The sequence below is a fragment of the Dreissena polymorpha genome, chromosome 10, assembly GCF_020536995.1.
Source record: "Dreissena polymorpha isolate Duluth1 chromosome 10, UMN_Dpol_1.0, whole genome shotgun sequence".
Taxonomy (NCBI): domain Eukaryota; kingdom Metazoa; phylum Mollusca; class Bivalvia; order Myida; family Dreissenidae; genus Dreissena; species Dreissena polymorpha.
Window position 1 is genome coordinate 74,165,129 of NC_068364.1, and position 21,161 is coordinate 74,186,289.

The 21,161-nt window shown below is 36.3% G+C and overlaps 1 protein-coding gene across 2 annotated transcripts; it reads right to left on the reverse strand.

The window, feature by feature from the left end:
- Positions 1-1,327: 1,327 nt before the first annotated feature.
- LOC127848928 (lariat debranching enzyme-like) lies at positions 1,328-20,608 on the reverse strand. Of its 2 annotated transcripts, none has more exons than XM_052381655.1 (10): positions 20,553-20,608; positions 17,271-17,424; positions 15,575-15,681; positions 14,039-14,163; positions 12,657-12,737; positions 8,146-8,231; positions 5,246-5,470; positions 5,005-5,076; positions 3,292-3,431; positions 1,328-2,718 (listed from the first exon to the last, which is right to left on the reverse strand). In XM_052381655.1, exons 2-10 carry the CDS (start codon positions 17,358-17,360, stop codon positions 1,506-1,508), a joined length of 2,139 nt encoding a protein of 712 aa, XP_052237615.1. In that variant the 5' UTR covers positions 17,361-17,424; positions 20,553-20,608; the 3' UTR covers positions 1,328-1,505. The 2 variants fall into 2 exon arrangements, with proteins under 2 accessions (XP_052237615.1, XP_052237614.1); XM_052381654.1 differs by having other exon boundaries at positions 20,538-20,582.
- Positions 20,609-21,161: the final 553 nt, after the last annotated feature.

Consider the following 21,161-nt stretch of genomic DNA (forward strand, 5'->3'; position numbering starts at 1 on the left):
AATGACAGAATCTCGAAGTCATTTGTGACAGATATACGATCGCTCTTTAGCAGTCAAAATTATCTATCTGGATCAATTTCTGTCACGTCTTAAAAAGTTCTAACTTTTCTAAACTCGTCTCAATTGAATGTTTCACTACATGTATGGATTCATGAATCCACTCTGAATGACATTTCGGTTATATTACAAAAAACATATAAACATATGAGGCGTGCACTGTAAGAAGGGGTTTATATGCATGTGCAGTCCTCATAGGCTAATCAGGGACGACACTTTCCGCTTTTATGATATTTTTAATTTTAAGAGTCTCTTCTCTTCTTAGTAAAAATCAAGTTTAGGCGGAAAGTGTCGTCCCTGATTAGCCTGTGTAGCCTGTACGACACTTTCACACATGCATTAAACCCCCTTTTCACAGAGCGTACATCAATGTAGAGTACCATAAATCAAAATCTTAATTATACACCTTTTACTTTTTTATTACAGCATAAGAAATGTGAATACTGAAAAGATTCAGCATCAATAACATCAGATCAATATTAACAATTTTGCTGTTTGAGAAATGTTTTGTGTGCTTTCTCTCTTCAACTAATTACAACAGCAATAGAAAAAACACAAAAAGATACTTTTCTTTTTTGTTATGCATGATATATGGTTTTGAAGAATTATACTTGTTTAAAGTACAATTAATGAACAAACTAACAAAAATATATGACCATGTGGTTTGTTACATTGTACTGATATGTTAATAGAATCTCTTCACATATGCGTTCCTTGAAATAACCTTTTTGAAAAAATAAACATCTTTAATTTAAAGGGGCCTTTTCACAGATTTTGGCATTTTTTTAACTTATTCATTAGATGCTTTATATTGATAAATGTAAACATTGGATCGTAAAAGCTCCAGTAAAAAATCAAGAAAAAAATTAAAAAAAGGAAAAGAACATTGCCCGGAGCAGGTTTCGAACCAGTGACCCCTGGAGTCCTGCCAGAGTCCTGAAGTAAAAACGCTTTAGCCTACTGAGCTATTCCGCCGAGTACACATTCTTGACGTATTTTATACCTTATATAAGCAATCTTCGTAGTTTGACAAAATTTAACGACAAAAACAGAACTCTCCAAATTATTCAATCGTTTCGCGTTGCAACGCTTTATAATTTTTAGGTTTTAAAATCGTCAAAAGATGCATATAATGGCTGTATTAGAGCATGGTTAATGTTCAGTATTACTGTTTCCTCACAAATATCATATCTAAAACGAAAACTTACGAATCTGAAACAACTTTTTTCAATTTTGTCAATTTACCAAAGCGTGAAAAGATCCCTTTAACAATATGGTATAAAATTTACGAAATTGTAAAGAACATAGGTATATGATTTCTCTCAGTCACAAGAGACTTCAAGATGACCTGAATGGACAGCACAGGCTTATCTGGGGTGACACATGCATTCAGCCCTATTTTCCCAGATTGTGACTCATTTATATAAAGAACCACAAACATTGCCCCATTAGAATTCCTCATTCTCCTCGTTAACATACAAGTCCTGATTTCTGCGTTTAAACTTCTTTGCTGCCGGACTCTTCACCTCCATTTTTTGCATCTCAGTTCTTTTCCCCGAACCCCTGTCCCCCACACCATCATCTGAATGAAACCTCTCCTCCATTTTCACGATCGGGCTTGACTGAACGCATGGTTTTTGAAGATCAAAGTCCCGCTGTAATTCCGGAACGCAGTCTATTTCCTTCTGGTTTTTCTTCTGAGCTGCTACGATTTCTTGGAGTTCTGGGTCCTCGCATTCTACCGATACTTCAATCACTTCACTTTCCCCACTGTTGTTTACTGCATCTTTCTGTGCTCGAAGCATTTCTCGCAATTCTGGATCATCGTCACTGATTTCTAGAGACTGACAATCCAAGCTACTAGAACTGTTCTTGCTCAAATTACCGTCAACTGCTTCGGAATCTGTTTTTGACTTCTTTGGTGAAAGCTGCTCGATTGACGAGTTGTGTTCTTTCTGCGCTGCAATGATCGCTGCAAACTCATTTTCGTCTTCATCATGAATTTCCTGCGTATCATTAAGGTTGTCACTTGACTTACATTTTTCCAATTTCTCTGACAAACTCAATCTCTTTCTGGAGAGTAAAGGCGACATGCTTTCATTTGCGATACTAGTATTTTCATTATAGTATCCAGCTGTCACAGCAGTTATCTGTTTAACGCCATCATCATCATCATCATCATCTTCATCATCAATTTTAATCTCATCAGCATTCCCCAATGAAGCAATGCTATCGTTTGCCTGCCCTATGGACAAGCAACTCTCGTTGCTTGCTGACAAAATGCTGAAACTCTGATCTGTAAAACTCTGCTCACTGCCAGACAATGAAATAAAACTTGGCTCGCTTTCATAATCTTCGTCGACATCGTCTGTGCCATCACTCTCTGCAGCGTTGTCAACGCCATCAGCGTCTTCGGGAAGATTAAGTGTCGAATCCTTCCCCAGAAAAACAGCGTTGGGATCTGTGAGATCCAACATGCTGCACAACAGAGTTGTCTGGGGATTTATCTGTGTCTGGGGCGGTGGCATCTGGTTTTGCTTTTTCGACTTTTCTGGGTCAAAAACTGGGACTGTTTGTGCAAAGTTATCTGGAATATCCAGATTACCTCCAAAGTCGTCCATTACGTTCTGAAGCTCCTTTGGAGTGGGTGAGAAATCTTTCCTGTAAAAACAAACGTTTGATAATAATTTTTGATTTCATGAAATAAGAAGTTTGACCAAACCAGCCTTAAAAATGATATAATTACTAAAGACAATTCCTTAAATTTCCAAGCCTTTCTATACAAAACTGAGAATCTAAGCAAGCCTGGCCCAAAATTTACCAAGGCAGGGTTTGTCAGTTTACATATACTATGATTTCGCGAGTTTAAACTTGACTTTATAAACATTTTATTCACTAGTAACCAATTGTATAAGTATGGATAACTTAAGTGAATCCAAAAGATAACCTTATTCAAATAAAGATATCCGAAGTCAAATACCTTGGCTTAATCTTATCCAATACTAAACCAAAACCTGCACCTGTTGGGATATATATAATATTATACAATTGCTTACCAAAACATATATCCAAAAACAAATTTTTAAAGGAAATGTAGTAGATATTAGATAGCAGGTAATGTATTTATGACATTAAAATTGAAGATAACCAAAAGTTATCTGTTAGATAAGAGTTATTCAGATATATACAATTTACCGGAATTTTAATTTATGACTCTAAAACTAGTCTACTGACCTTTCACCTGGAAGTGAACCAGGATAGCTGGGATTGCGGGATATATTCAGCAGATGATTGGTCAGCTTCAAAATGGCTAACCACTCAGCATCGAGCTGTAATTTCATTGGCTTAGAGGCATCATGAGGAACATCAACAACCTGAAAATGAAAGTGTTAAGTATTTGTGACGTCAACGCCACTTGCCACAATTATGTATGTTTTACGTTGACGTCATCATCATTATTGTTGTTTACTGTTATCAGACGTTATTAAAGGATTGAACCAAACAGACGTGTTGTAGTTCATAAGCGAAGTACCACAACCACAATAACAGAAAGATGAAACAACATCATAGATTGGATTTTAATTAAATTTAATTTTCTAAGAGACTACAAATGCGTCAAAATACGTTTCTAAGAGGTAAAATACATATCTAAGTGGTAAAATACGTATCTTAGTGGTAAAATATGTATCTAAGTGGTAAAATATGTATCTAAGTGGTAAAATACGTATCCAAGTGGTAAAATAGGTATTGTAGTGGTAAAATAGGTATCTAAGTGGTAAAATACGTATCCAAGTGGTAAAATAGGTATCTTACTGGTAAAATATGTATCTAAGTGGTAAAATATGAATCTAAGTGGTAAAATAGGTATTGTAGTGGTAAAATATGTATCTAAGTGGTAAAATACGTATCCAAGTGGTAAAATAGGTATCTTAGTGGTAAAATATGTATCTAAGTGGTAAAATATGTATCTAAGCGGTAAAATAGGTACTGTAGTGGTAAAATAGGTATCTAAGTGGTAAAATACGTATCCAAGTGGTAAAATAGGTAGCTTAGTGGTAAAATATGCGTCTAAGTGGTAAAATATGTATCTAAGCGGTAAAATAGGTATTGTAGTGGTAAAATAGGTATCTAAGTGGTAAAATACGTATCCAAGTGGTAAAATAGGTATCTTAGTGGTAAAATATGTATCTAAGTGGTAAAATATGTATCCAAGTGGTAAAATATGTATCTTAGTGGTGAAGGGTTAAGGTAGAATCTTATTGTATCACGTAAAAAATGTCCTTAATGCAGAATACAGCAATACAGATAGGATTCAGTGGATATGGTGTCTGACTTGTGCCCAGGACTGTATTTCACAGAGAGGATTCAGTGGATATGGTGTCTGACTTGTGCCCAGGACTGTATTTCACAGAGAGGATTCAGGTGATATGGTGTCTGACTTGTGCCCAGGACTGTATTTCACAGAGAGGATTCAGTGGATATGGTGTCTGACTTGTGCCCAGGACTGTATTTCACAGAGAGGATTCAGTGGATATGGTGTCTGACTTGTGCCCAGGACTGTATTCAGTGAATATGGTGTCTGACTTGTGCCCAGGACTGTATTTTGGAAAGGTTATTTTTGTGTTTGCTTTAATAAATTTAGCAGCGTTATGTGAAAACTGGGCTTAACGCATGTGCCTAAAAGTGTCGTCCCAGATTAGCCTCTGCAGTTTACACAGGCTAATCAGGGACGACACTTTCCCCTGTTATGACATTTTTCATTAAAATGAAGTCTTTTCTTAGCAAAAATCCAATTTAGGCGGAAAGTGTTGTCCCTGATTAGCCTGTGCATAGTGCACAGCCTAATCTGGGACGACAATTTACGCACATGCATTATGTCCAGTTTTCTCAGAACGCGACTCAATTGTTTCTATGTAATTATTAAATGCAGTCAAAAGGAAAAATTACCTGCAAAAACTGCCTCCTGGGTAAACATTTGTCCAAAGACAAAAATTTGGTTATTTTGACATCTGGAGGGTTCTGAAAAAGTGTATATAAAATAAATTGAAGGTTAACAAGTTACAATAATGACTTTAACCCTTTCTCAGTCAGAAGCAAAGTGAAAATGGATATGTGCAAACAGCATAAATCCAGAATAGACTGCTAGAAACTCCCGGTTTAAAATAAACTCAACTAAAATGACCATTACCGAGTGTTTCACAACAGCAGGAAATTTCACATGGAGGTGAGCTGAGAACCAGTAAGCTGGCTGCAGTAGGTACAACAGATCTGCGGCCGCTGGATTGCCCAGTCTGTCCTGTTCTATCTCCTCCTGTAGGAACTTCTTACGCTTGAGTAGCCTGTGAGTGTCCCCGTACTTGTGAACACCCTTGGGCCAGTCGTGGGAGAGGAAGATGTCTATGGGCTGCTTCACCTGAAGGGAGATAACAACGTATGAAATAATGTTGATAACAATGTATGAAATCATGTCAATTACATCGTATGAAATTGGTGGATATACTTAGGAAAGTTGGGCAAAAGAAAGATGTCTATTGATTGATAACAAGAGTGCCCAACTGTCACAGGATTACCAAGAGTTCACATGAAAACAGAAATGATGCAGAGCTTAAAATAAAATTTGGGATTTGTTTTTACATTTGATGCACAGTGTTTCATTTAAATGGCAATATTATTGTCTATAACAAATGAATCTGGGATTTATGAATGAATTTTATATATTAAAATAATGTGCACATAACGCTCTGAAAGAAATACAATTCAAGCATAAAAAACTATCAAATGACATGATTGATTACAAATTGGCACAAAATTATACAAGAGTGCCAAACTGCCCGTTTGGAGGTTTTAAACAACTTGATAACTTTACCATTTGAGTGGCAAAATGATATATTTTTGAAAATTACACAACACATAACTTTACTATTTGAGTGAAACCATGCTTAATCCTTGAAATGCACTAGTGACCCTGTGACCTAGTTTTTGACCCGGCACGACCCATATTTGAAATTGACCAAGATATCATTTAGACACAACTTCTGACCAAATTTGGTGATCGGATGAAAACTACTTTAATTAGAGAGCGGACACCATGCTAAATGCTTGAAATGCACTAAGTAACCTCGTGACCTAGTTTTAGAACCAGCATAACCCATATTTAAACTTGACCTAGATATCATCTAGACACAACCTCTGACCAAATTTGGAGAAGATCGGATAAATAATACTTCAATTAGAGAGCGGACACTATTCTTAATCCTTGAAATGCACCAAGTGACCCTGTAACCTTCAATTAGAGAGCGGACACCATGCTTAATGCTTGAAATGCACTAAGTGACCTCGTGACCTAGTTTTTGACCCAGCATGACCCATTTTTGAAAATTGACCTAGATATCATTTAGACACAACTTTTGACCAAATTTGGTAAAGATCGGATGAAAACTACTTCAATTAGAGAGCGGACACCATGCTAAATCCTTGAAATGCACCAAGTGACCCTGTTACCTAGTTTTTGACCCGGCATGACCCGTATTCCAACTTGACCTAGATATTGTCTAGATACAACTTCTGACCAAGTTTGGTGAAGATCGGAAGAATCTTTTCTGAACAAGGGCTGTTTGTAAAACATGCATGCCCCCCATATGGGCTCTCAGTTGTAGTGGCAGCCATAGTGTGAATATGTTTTTTGTCACTGTGACCTTGATCTTTGACCTAATGTAATTTATCATCCGGAAACCATTGTACTATTTCGAGTCACTGTGACATTGACCTTTGACCTAGTGACCTGAAAATGAATGGGGGTCATCTGCCAGTCATGATCAATGTACCTATGTAGTTTCATGATTCTAGGCATAAGCATTCTTGAGTTATCATCCGGAAACCATTTTACTATTTCGAGTCACTGTGACCTTAACCTTTGACCTTGTGACCTAACAAGAGCTGTCAGAGGACAGCGCGCTCGACTATTCCAGTGCTTGACAGTATAACATAAGCCATCATGGGGAAATTGTTCATATTCAATAATTCATTAGACAATCTTTCAAAAATAAAAAAAGGAAAAAAAAAATTGGTGTGGGGGGGGGGGGGTAAGGGGGATATAATGTGGGGTGTGGTAATTTATTAGATGTTTACAAAAAATGAGGGGGGGGGTAGGTGGGGTAGGGGAGTAAGAGGGGGGTATAATGTGAGGTGTGGTAATTTATTAGATGTTTAAAAAATAAATTGGGGGGGGGGGGGTGGGGGGTGGGGGGTGTTAGTGGGTGGTGGGGGTGAGAGGGGGGTATAATGTGGGGTGGGGTAATTAATTAGATGTTAAAAAAAAAAAATCGGGGGGTGGGGGGGGGTAGAGGATGAGAGGGGGGTATTAATGTGGGGTGTGGTAATTTATTAGATGTTAAAAAAAATTATGTTTTTTTCCTTTTTTTGGGGGGGAGGGGTGGGGGGTTAGGGGGGTGGGGTGGTAAGGGGGGGAGTGAGAGGGGGGTATAATGTGGGGTGTGGTAATTTATTAGATGTTTAAACAAAATATTTATTTTTTTTGGTGGGGGGGGGGGGGGGGTTGGGGGGAGTAGGGGTGGGTGATAGGGGGGTATAATGTGGGGTGTGGTAATTTATTAGATGTTTAAAAAAAATATTTTTGTGTTAAGCCCAGTTTTCACAAAGGGAGGCTAAAATATTAAAACGGATCAAATGAGCCTTGTTCTGAGAAAACTGGGCTTAATTCATGTGCGTAAAAGTGTGGTCCCAGATTAGCCTGTGCACTACGCACCGGCTAATCAGGGACAACACTCTCCGCCTTAACTTGATTTTCGGTAAGGAGGGACTTCCTTGAAACTTAAAATACCATTAAAACTGAAAGTGTCATCCCTGATTAGCCTGTGCGGACTGCACAGGCTAATCTGGGACAACACTTTACGCACATGAATTAAGTCTAGTTTTCTCAGAACAAGACACAAATTTCATCGCCACAAAACAAATGTTCGGAAAGCAGCCTCCATTTAACAGTGATGCTCAAATCTGTGTGCTTAAATATTAAACCATTCACTTTGCTAGGAGATATGGAAGTAAAACTACATAATCAAAGGAGTTAACCTGTTTTAGCCGGTATACATCCACGTTCCTCACGTGGTACGCAGAACGTTTGGAGTCCTCGGAGTAGGGAGGGTGCTCAAAATGGCCTGTGAACACACAAATATAGAGGATATTTGTTGGATTTGGAGGAATATCAATCTAAATTCACGAGTGATTATACAAACTATATTTTTTCTATGATCATGAGTAAATAAAAATCGATATTCCACCAAATCAAACACATTTTTAACCAGATTTTCCGAAGGAAAATACTGGTTATTAGCTTGGCGAATGCGGGCGGGCTGGCTGGCTGGCGGGCGGGCGGGCGGAACAAGCTTGTCCGGGCCATAACTATGTCGTTCATTGTCAGATTTTAAAATCATTTGGCACATTTGTTCACCATCATTGGACGGTGTGTCGCGCGAAATAATTACGTCGATATCTCCAAGGTCAAGGTCACACTTTGAGTTCAAAGGTCAAAAATGGCCATAAATGAGCTTGTCCTGGCCATAACTATGTCATTCATTGTGAGATTTTAAAATCATTTGGCACATTTGTTCACCATCATGGGACGGTGTGTCGCACGAAAGAATCAGGTCAATATCTCCAATGTCAAGGTCGCCACGACTAAAAATAGATTTTTTTAAAAAACAAACTTGCAAAGGGGGTTAATTTTGTTTGTTCATTTCAAAAGTTCAGTTTGAGTTTTCTCCCTTTATCAGATTTTTTTTTCACCATGAAAACCTGGTTTTGTGACAATTTTGTCCCTTGTCTTTCTTACTTTATGCTTAAAAATGATTTTGGTGTGTATTTTTGCTGAAATAATGACATTGTAACTTATGAAAACAACGTCATTTTACAGTATATCAGTGAAAATTATCAACTGTAAATATTCACTGTTTGAAACAATGAATCAGTTTTAATTCACTGAAATTTCTCTATAAACCACTGGAAAGCATACAAATAAATAATTTTCACAAACATTTTCAGGTCATTAAGTAAAGATCAGATGAAAAGAGACAAAGTTGTCTACAGACTGACACGCATAAGAAACTAAGATCCTGACAACTGCAAAAGACTTTACAGCCAGGAAAATACGATTTATAAAGTGGTTTTATGTTTGTTTTACCTCTGAAGTAATAATGATTTTTATGAAGTACAGTAATTTGAAAAGTAAAAAAAATGGCTGGGCTGTGGGTTCCCTACAATTCTGTGACATAGTTTAGCAATCACATTCCCTTTTCTACATTGTGATGATCTTTCAATAAGTGAAATGACTATTTTGTAACTGAAAGAGACAAAGTTTGCCACTAACTTAACTGACATGTTTTTCCATTAACTCAATTAACAAGGTTTGCCATTAAGGCCTAAACAAAAATTATGTTTGTTTCCACTGACATGGCCTAAAAAATTAGGTAGGAAGGTAGGCAAATATTTTATTTTTTTTTATTTTATTTTTTTTATAGAAAATGTCGTATATGGTGCATCTTCTTCTCATTTTTTTGTGTACAACTGTATGTACAATAAATTTGATGATATATGTAATGCTGTATGGCTTTATTTAAATGCTTTTATGAAATAAAAACTAGCCGTTCATTAATCTTGCATTTGTTGCTTTCCTTATTTCCGAGTTTTATGTTGACTTCTGGCAACTGCTTGAATAGTCCATTTTATTACCAATAAAATGCATAACTAAAGTCGCAGCAAGCTTGACCCTCAGTGTCTATAGGGATTCAGTGTTGTTATACTTTCTGTTCCTTTGGGATCATGGAGTGGATACTATATTATATATAATTTTATAATATATTAAATAGCCCAAAAGCCGTGCTAGGGGGGCGCGAGAGGTGTTGCATGTAACATTATCACCATGAACAGACCCAATCAAACTGGGTGTGCTTTTATATTTCTTGGATGCATTTTATGTTTCCAAAGGACCACATTTTTATATTATATTATGTACTGGTGTCGTGGGGTCTATCTACCATGGCTAGGCTTTCCCAAAATTTCTTTGAGTCAACCAGTTTTTTGTTTTTCAATGCGCGAAAACTGGTTTTGAAATAAATATATATACATGTACTATCAACTTGTTAATATTTCTTTTAATGACAACAAGGGCATATCACATATCATAATGTAACATACAGTTTTCAATATAGAAATAATTAGTATGGTACTTGTCAAGGTACAAACATAAGTTATTTTATAGATGTACATTTAATAGGGGTGTCGATTGTTCCAAATTTGAAATCCTGAAAATTAGGCTGGTGGGCTTGGAACCGCAGCCGCAGGAACCCAACAGGAATAAAGGGCAGATCCCCCACCCCATCCAGAGCCCTTACTAATTGTTCTTTTTTATAGTATTTCCAATTGTATTTTCAGGTGATTACAATTTAAAATATTATAAACCACACCGTATGTATCACCTCATATGTATTCGTCATTCTATTTCTTCTATAAAGAACTTCAAAAATAAATTATAATCAACGAAAAATAATGTGTCTTAAAACGACAGTCCGAAAAATTGTACGCGTTGAGCACATTAAATAAAATGTGCATATCATTTGACTGCAGACATTGCAATCTCAGCAAATATACGATTTGGTTGACATATTGCTTTACAATAGCATCTTTTGTGGGTAAAAAAAAAGTTAATTATCACCTTTTAATTTCAAACGATAATCGGCAGAAAGGTGTAACATCGTCAAAATAGAACTAATTATTTAATTATCATCCGTTAATTCAGATCGATAGTTGGGAGAAAGGTGTTAAGTAATCAGTTTAGAAATAATTTATTTATTGTTACGCTTCTTTTGATGAGTTAATCTTTAAATACTACGTTTGCCATCGGCCGCTATATTGTTGGCAGACGACAAGATCAACTGTGTAATCTAAGTGTACGGTGTCTGCGCATGAATTACCCACTGTGTGAGCAAACTCAATGCTGATTGGCCATCTACCACGTGCGCTTCAATAACAATATAAACAAGCAAATTCGCTGAATTAATATCCCACGCCAATATGCTTCTGGACACAAAAGTGTTATATTTGACACTAAAAAAGCATTTTTTCAAGATACAAAGGGCCATAACTCCGTTATTAACAGATGGTGTACAATGCCATTTGGCATGCATCATCTTCTTATATAATATATATATATAAATATATATATATATCAGGGATCATATTTTCCCGCAACATCAATCGGTCCGGATATAAATGGGGAAAAGTATCAGAAAATGTATATCCGAAATCATGACAAATTACGTTAAAATATATACCATTGATTTTGCCATTCATGAAGGTGGTATAATACATGTACAAGTAAAATTTCCTTATGCATTTTCTTTAAACGGAACGAGTTTTCTCAACTGGTTTTATCATTTGGTATTGCATTGCTGTTTCGTATGCTGTTTTATCAGACTTTTTTCATCGTTGTCAATATTATTAATCTGTGTAAGTCTATACCGATGTTTTTAATTGTTGTCGATTCGATAATAGCTTACAAACATGCACTGGTCCAAACAAATGTCTGTGCGTAGGTTGGCTACTGACAACAACAACCAAATATTTAATAAATAATTTGTTGTCAAATAACCCACGGCCGATAGTTTACATGCGTAGGGATTTAATCACAAGAGCGAAGCATTTGAAACCACGCATCTAATTTTCCAGTCGTGAGTTATTCAACAACAAAGTATAAATTACACGAATTATCTCGATTCTAACACGGTTTTACTAAAGATTTATTCAATGTATATTATTTTTCTTGTGTACTATTTTATGTGAAGTTCCGCCCATAAAAATAACTTTCGACTGTTCTGTCGATCAGATCCGCGACTTTCATTCATATTATTTTACCGGATTATTACGCTGGTGGAAAATGAATCGGCATGTTTTGCTTAGTTACAGCGCGTGCATTCAGACGCGTCTTTTCGGATGCGTCTTTAATCCGCTGTTCACAAGTTTTTGATTCTTGGTCTGACGCGCAATAAACCGGTCCTGACCGGTTTAATGACTGCAGCGAATGGTTATCACACCTAATCGAGATAAGAATGTCATTAGGGTGTGTTAGCATGTACACTGTGTAATCGATTTCATGACATGGGAATTTTAATAGCAAACAGAATCGGACCGACTGTTTGGGATTTCCAATCGGTCTTTCATGACCCCAATCGGTCTAGGACCGACAAAACCGAAAAAAATATGATCCCTGATATATATATATATATACTCATACCAAGTTTCAATGAAATCCGCCAAAGCACTTAGATATGGCTCCGGACGGACAGATGAATGGAAAGACGAACGGACAGACAACGCCAAAACAATATCAGCCCGCCATAGGCAGGGGATAATATGCGGATAACATAGACAGTTTATTGAGCATTGCCGATAAATATGCGGTCCGACTTTTTTCGAATTTTGGGCTCAAAAAAGATTAGGACCAGCAGCCAAAAATTAGGCAGGGTCGGGCCACCGGAAACAAACAATTATTTTCTGATGCCTAACTGAAATGCCATGGTGTGTGTTACCTCTGTTATAATCCTTGCCCTTGAATATGCCAGACATTCCTCCTATACGAATACCTGCTATCTGAATCACATTGGCATAACCTGTAGCAGAAAATGAGATGTTAAAACAAACCTGCACACTCTTTAGTAGGCAGCACAATTTACCAAATACACCAAAATACACCCAAATACGCTCAAAATACCCAAATACTCATAATTTTGGCAGGTTAGAGTTAGGGTTAAGTTAGGGAATTTTGAGCCTATATTGGGAATTTCGAGCATATTTGGGGATGTATTTGGGGGTGTATTGGGTAAACCGTGCCACCCCTCTTTAGTTTAGTTGGTAGAAGAGAGAGCCATTGAAGGAATAGCACACGTGTTTACTTGTATAGTGCCGAAAATCACTAAACTGTTCAACTTTTATGAATAAAAGACAACCAGTTTAATGACCATGCATGCATGTGTACTAATGATGTACACATATATGGCAGAGAAAGCAATGAAAAGGATACAAAAAAGCCTCTGAAAACCATAATAATAGTAAACAAGAGCACATCATAACGGGTGCCGCGCTCGGCTACGGGTGCAATTTTGAATAAATGAAAGCTTGTCAGAATTTATGTATTTTTTATTTTTTTTAATGGTTACAGTGACCTTGACCTTTGACCTAGTGACCCAACAAGGGCTGTTTGTAAAACATGCATGCCCCCCATATGGGCAGTCAGTTGTAGTGGCAGCCAATGTGTGAATACATTTTTTGTCACTGTGACCTTGACCTTTGACCTAGTGACCTGAAAATCAATAGGGGTCATCTGCGAGTCATGATCAATGTACCAATGAAGTTTCATGATCCTAGGCATAAGCGTTCTTGAGTTATCATCCGGAAACCATTTTACTGGTTCGAGTCACAATGACCTTGACCTTTGACCTAGTGACCTGAAAATCTGTAGATGTCATCTGCGAGTCATGATCAATGTACCTATGAAGTTTCATGATCCTAGGCGTAAGCATTCTTGAGTTATCATCCGGAAACCATTCGGTAGACGGACAGACGGACCGACCGACATAGGCAAAACAATATACCCTCTATTCTTCGAAGGGGGCATAAAAATGGGTGTGGCATGTAGAACTCATCAAGGTGCATCTACATATGAAGTTTCAAAGTTGTAGGCTGAAGCAATTTGATTTTAGCGCCAATGTTCAAAACCTTAACAAAATGTTAAGGTTTTAGCACGACGCGGATGTCGGACGTTGGATGACGAGCTTGCTATGACAATACCTCGGGTTTTCTGCGAAAAACGCCGAGCTAATAAAACAACCTGTACTCAAATTTAAACTGCATTTTGAGCACATATGTGAAAGAATTGCATGCGAATGAAGAAGATTGCAAGAACTAGCTTTACCCATGTAGTAGATTTTAGGGGCCACCCAACCGCCATATGGCAGTTCCTGCATATAGTTGGATGCCTCGTGGTTTCCTCCAATGAACACAGTCAAAACTGGGGCGACCTTCTCTCCCGAGTAGTACCTATAACATTCATTCAAGCATTTGCAGTTAATAGTAAAAAATGTTATATGATCGGTTAGCCTTATAGTTTGCTTATTATTTAACATACATGTAGTGAACATATGCTTTAAATTATTTCATTATACACTTCAACACCGTTATTTCGAAGTCGTCTGGACCGTTAAAAAAACTTCGGATTAACGATAATTCGAAATAAACATTTGACAGAAGACTTCTTTGATTCTGTAAAAGTGGAAGTCGCATGGTTCGGTTACACGCTTACTTAAAAGCGTAAAGTAGTCATATAGCAATAGATTTCCACTTGTAACAAACGGAGGAATAAAAAGAATCTTTTTCTTGTTTTTATTTTTGTATAATTACAGAACATATAAAATATAACGAATAACACAAATTATCAGACATACAAACATATGAATACATTTTCGGAAATGAATTGACTTTTTTTAACTAATACGCGATGTCTCTCTGAACACCTGCTTTCGCACAGACGACAAAGGTGTAATTATCGGCTTTTGACGCGACACGACAAAGGTGTGAAAATACGCTCAGTATTTTGCAGTTTTGACTTCGGATTAAAGATTGATAATAAGGTGCGAATAAGGTGTGTTGGGACCGACTGAATCACTTCGAAATAACGATTTCTTCGGTTTAACGAAGTTCGGATTAACAATGAATTTTTACATAAAACAAAGAAGAACCAAAATCGGGACCCGAATAATACTTCGAAATAACGGTGACTTCGGATTATCGGTGTTCGAAATAACGGTGTTGAAGTGTATCTCCATGAATGACAAAGTTACAGTAACGAAAAGATTGGACTTAGTAGAACAACCACACATACACTAAACCATTGAGGCTTCTTTATAAAGCTTTAATCAAACCTACTTGACACAAATTATTGCTGACATTTGACTGCCTATAACATAAGAGATTCAAAGTAACAGGGCGTGTACAGGAAAATGTATTGAATAATATTTTTCCTCTGAAGCCTTAAGTCTAAGAACCAGGCCCGTATTTAACCCATTTATGTCTAGTGGACTCTCCCATCCTTCTAAATTGGATCAATTTATTTCCAAAATTAGGGGTGTCAAGTATATTTATTTCTATATTTAGAATATTTCATAAAGAAATTCATTTAAGCAAACAGCGCAGACCCATATGAGACGCCGCATTATGCGGCGTCTCATCTGGGTCTACGCTGTTTGCAATGTCCTTTTTTCAGGACGCTAGGCATAAATAAGGGTAACAACCCATTCAAAGGTAAAAAAAGAAAGAATATTCAAACAACTTATATATTTTATAAATTCTTAAAATTGCATTCTAGCTTGGCATTTAACACCTTTAAATTACAATATTCTTTATTAATTACAGTTTGTTGATGACAAAGTGGTAAGTGACTATAGGGCCATACTTGTAGAAGGTGTTCATCTGCTTGTATTTCTGTGGCACGGCCATGCAGTCCATGTCAGCCATGTTCCTGACTGCCTGGAAGTCCCCGCATATCAGCAATAGATCTACCTGGGAAATGAAACAACATTTATACGAGGGGTGATAATACATTTTATCATCAACAAGGGAGACAGGGATCCTGCTTTTTGATGCAAGCATTTTGCAATTTTGTCGCTTTTGACTCTTCCAAATTATCTCCCTTGCATCATTTGGATGCAAATGTTACCATGAAACTAACATAAAATGTTTGGATGCAAATGTTACCATGAAACTAACATAAAATGTTTGGATGCAAATGTTACCATGAAACTAACATAAAATGTTTGGATGCAAATGTTACCATGAAACTAACATAAAATGTTTGGATGCAAATGTTACCATGAAACTAACATTAAATGTATGTTTTATTATAGAACAAGATGTGTTTGTGACACACTATCTCTCCACCCCCCCCCCCAATATATTTGACCTTTGATCTTGAAGAATGACCTTGACCTATCAGCACTCAAAATGTGCAGCTCCATGAGATACACATGCATGCCAAACATCAAGTTGCTATCTTCAATATATCAAAAGTTATGGCCAAAGTTAAAGTTTGACGCAAACAAACCAACAAACAGACAGGCAAAAAACAATATGTGCCCCAGTATAGCCTTTTGCATGCTGGGAAATTTGTCGTCTGCTAAAATGTCTTCTGCTGAATTTCTAAAATCAGCATTTTCTTCGATTTTTTTCAAAGAATACTATCAGAATAGCAAACAGTTTGGATCCTGATGAGACGCCGCATTCTGTGGCGTCTCAACTGGATCCAAACTGTTTGCAAAGGCCTTCAAAATCCGGTTCCAGCGCTCAAAGGGATAGACTATAGTATTTACAATTGGGAATGGGGCAGATTATCGGACCTGATTTCAAATGAAAAAACACACTGCATATCATATTGAACAATCAGTGCGAGTTATAATGTATGTTTTAGCAGTTTACGAAAACTTTTTAAAGTTTATGTCTAATAATGGACAGACATGTGTTCTTTATTATCTTGGTGTAGTTACATGTAGTCTGTTATCCGTTTTCTATAATTGATTTGTAAGACATTGATTTTTAGAACTTAATTAGCATTAAAATAAAATCTACATTTTGCTTTAGGAAACAGTTTCACATCCTGACTAGTAAACAAAGAACTGCTATTACAATTTCCTTGATGTTTTTTTACCCCATATTTTACTTAACATTTTGGATGATCAAAACTTCAAAAGAGTGCATGATTTGTGATTACTATGCCAAATTAGGTCGCAGTGGCATGGAGAATATTGTATCCGCCTAGCAACCAAGAATTCAGGAGTTTGATCCCACTGTGAGAGCGTTCTTTAAATAAAACTAAAAGACACCAAATACTGGTTCTACCAAGGAAATGGACTAACTTGTGTTTCAATAGGCTTTTCAATACTAACAAGAGATGTGTTTGTCAGAAACACAATGCCCCCTACTGCGCTGCTTTGAAGCCATATATTTGACCTTTGACCTTGAAGGATGACCTTGACCTATCACCACTCAAAATGTGCAGCTCCATGAGATACACATGCATGCCAAAAACAATATACCACCAATCATACAATCCGGGGGGCATAAAAAGCAATAGGTTTATATTGTCTGCCATTTACCTTGATGTTGTTCTTCTGCTCCAGGAGTTCTAATGTCTGATAGATGGCGTCCAACTCGCCATGGCAACAGCCCTCTACTGCTATCTTCATGCTTCACCAAATAATCCTTGTTAACAATAATCTGTGATCTATTGGATTTCAGCCATTCTGAGGTCTAAAAAAGTTTCGTTTCAAGATGCAATAAAATAGTTAAGTGTTATTTGAAGTATAATGTTATTGGATTTAGTTTTGACTTGTTTTTTTTTTAATTAACTGTACGATAACAAAACTATCTGAATGTTTTTTTATGATTGAGGACAAATGCCAAAAACAAAACATTTAGGACACCTGCCCTGAGGGAATTGGGGCCAATCTGAAACACTGTGTTGAAATACCCTGATCCACTATGTTTTTCTTCTGCTCATAGATGGGACCCATACTTTTTCTCTGGGACCCATAGATTAAAAACCTATGAGTCCCTGGGACTCATACTTTTGATTTCTAAAATTATTCCTGAGGCCAACAAAACTTAAAAAATTTGATTAACTGAACATTTTTACAGAAACTGAAAGATTAATTTAACTTTTTTCATAACTTCTATTTACAATTTAACAAGTCTTGTTTTATTGGTAGATCTTTTTTTGATCAACATTGACACGAAAAAGTGCTCACAAATTGCAAAAAAACAACAACGTTCACAAATTGTTCAAATTAAAATGTTGGCATAATATGTTATTATTCAAAGATTTGATAAAATTAGCATCCAATCAGGACAGGGTTTACCCACTAAACATGTGTTTATCGTCATGTCACTTATTTTCCCGATGTGCGCACACAGCTTGAACCATGCAACATTTTCTGGGAAATCGTGAAAAAGTAAAAGAATTTTCTTAAAAAAAAAAAAGAAATACATGTAAGTGTTGTGTTAGCACTAGCACTGTGGTATGCAATTAATGTACAGTTTAATGAAAAGTACTGAAAAAAATGAATGGAATAGGCATATATTTGGATTATTTCATTTCAGGGTTTTTTATCTGATTGTGGGGAAAGGGCCTGGCCGTTTTTTAGGGGAAAAAAAACACGCGAAATGCCGGATTTTGGGGGGAAAAATCACGCGAAACGCCGGATTTTTTGGGAAAATTAGGAAAGTCTTAAATAATCAATTCAACATATTTTGCTGTTTTTAAAACAATTCAAGGCAACAGATAATTTAATTATGCTATATGTTATATTTTCTACACTGGATCAGGTTAACTTATGTATTTAACGTTTAAAAAAATGAAGCCTGGGAGAAAATTTACCTGCTGAGGGAAAAAAAAAATCTGAGGGGAGAAAAAAAAAAGCCCTGCAGTTGAAGTAAGATTTTGCAATGCAATTATACTGGGTTTTCCCTTATTTTAGTAGTGTCTGTATTTATTTTCAAGCGTAGTAATCTTAGCAAAACAAAATACTCAGACCGCATGCGTGTGACGTCATCCGAGAGCCGCATTCTTAATGTAAACAGAGTGATTGAAATTAGGCTATGCTTGAAATAAGGGAATCATACGATACTATAAAAACATGTTTGCTCGAGTTACCTTTAAAAAGCAATAACTAAAACGCCTGCATAACGGCTTATCATATGGTAAGTTCTTGTTGAATTGTGTTTGTTTTTTTGAGACGTGGGTAGAGAGATTGCCTGAAATCCCTTGATAGAACTTGGCACATATAAATTCAGTGATTCAGTTTGAAATCTACATCAATGAGTCCCTGGGACTCGCATATTTTGAAACAATGGGTCCAAACTTAAAACAATGGGTCCCAGATTGTGTCTTTGTAAATTCGTTACAAATAATCTACTCAACATGATACACCTTAGCCAGGGGCTCTTTTATGCAATTTTACAGCTAAAATAGGTTTATAGCAACTTAGCAAGTAAAATCTTTATTTGTTTTACTTTTAATAACATTAACAAACAGTGAAACAAATAATGGGTAACATCTTAAACAGAGAACTTTTAACATCTTTAACAATTAGGACTGTCTAGACTTTTAATAAATTGGATGACTAGTGTTTATAATTTTTTGGTCAAAAGTAGTATAAACAGCAGATGTCTGTGTTGGTATATGTACTTACATTGTACGTAACATTGGACAGAATACTGTATGATCTGTATCACTATTGTGTATGTACCGTTTAAAAATAAAAGATGCTATTTATTTCAGAAATTGCAAATTTTAATTGTCACTTTAGAAAAAAACAACACTGCTCAATTAATCCAGAAAAGAATGATAACATCACTTTACTATATAAATAATAACTGTCTGCGCTCACAACAGACGAACTCAAACTGTGTTTTCCGCTGTTTATTCTTCATATTTAAATCACATGGTTTACATTGAGGCTGTGTTATCGATAAATATCTACACAGCAAGTTTAAATTGATGAGGATCAATTTTGAAAACCTTTTTCGGTCGCAATTTCTTTGTTTACAATTCGGGACAGCCAATTAATTGTCCAACGAACTTTTAATAAAACGCCGTAACTGATTAATCAATATATTTCAACCAATCAATATACGCGTATTACATTCCCAATGTAGTTATGTGACTTCCGTTCTACTTTTCAAAACGGTGTTGACATTTGTTTTGCTTATAACCACGAATCGTACTTGGTATCATGTACAACTTTGACGACGTTGAAATTCAGAGTTTTTAAACAATGCGCATGTTTGAGAATGATGGGTCTCAAGAAAAAAACGTGCATCTGGCACGCGGGAAGCACGGCAAAATGAATCACTGATATATATTTTCAAGCGTAGTAATGTTAACAAAATACTCAGAGCGCATGTGTGTGAGGTCATTACGAGAGCGGCGTTCTTAATGTAAACAGAGTAATGGGAATTATGCTACACTCGATATATGGGAATCGTACGATAGGCTTCTCAATTTTGGCGTTTCTACTTGTCAAAAGAAATTCACTGCCAAAACCCTTTTTTTGGGAAAATGTTCATTTCATCTGGCTAGAATAATCTGAAAAACGGAAAGGCAGGAAAATGCCTTGAATGTTGCCCGTTCTATTTTTTGCCCAATACGGGAACTTGATAAATTGTTAACTAAACGTATAACAACTTATTTCATAGTCGCGAAAATACGTTTCAAAATGAGTGAAACTACATAAATCTCTATTTATAACATGAAAACATGTGTATATCGTTACAAAAAAATATTGACATAATGAATTTACGTGTGATATAAAAGTTTTGACGCAATAAATGGGAAAAGCGCAATGAAATAACTGTAAACGTACACCGTAAAACTTTACCCAAAAATCAAGCTTCCCACTGTCACAGATCTCACAAAATTGATGAGGTATAAACGTTTTCATTGGTTGATTAAATTCAAACAACCAATCAAATTACCATTTACAAATATGTGATGAGTAATATCCCAAGATGGCCGCTTGTCAGTAAAAAGATACTGTGAAGATTAAGGGAAAATACGTAATAAAAAGAATGTATCATGTTTATTTCGCATTATGAGCATTGCATTATTTTCGACTTAATTGATATTTTTAATTAAATTGAAAGTTTATTTGTATCTATAAAATCGATTCCATCAGTCTGCATGAAACAGCTGACGAAGGTCAAAGTAAAACTCTATCTACATGTATGTGTATATACTGCCAAGCGCCCTTTATTTATCGAGTCCGTTTCCTTGTAAGAACCAGTACTAGGTGTCTATGGAGGAGATAATGAGAACGCTCCCCGAGTAGGGAGCGAACCCACGACCTCCCGATCGCTAGGCGGACACCTCATCCACTACACCACCGCGATCTCGTATCGTAATATTCCCTTATGTCAATCTTAGCCCAATTTGATCGCTTTGTTTACGTTAAGAACGAGGCTTTCGTGATGATGTCAAACGCATGAGC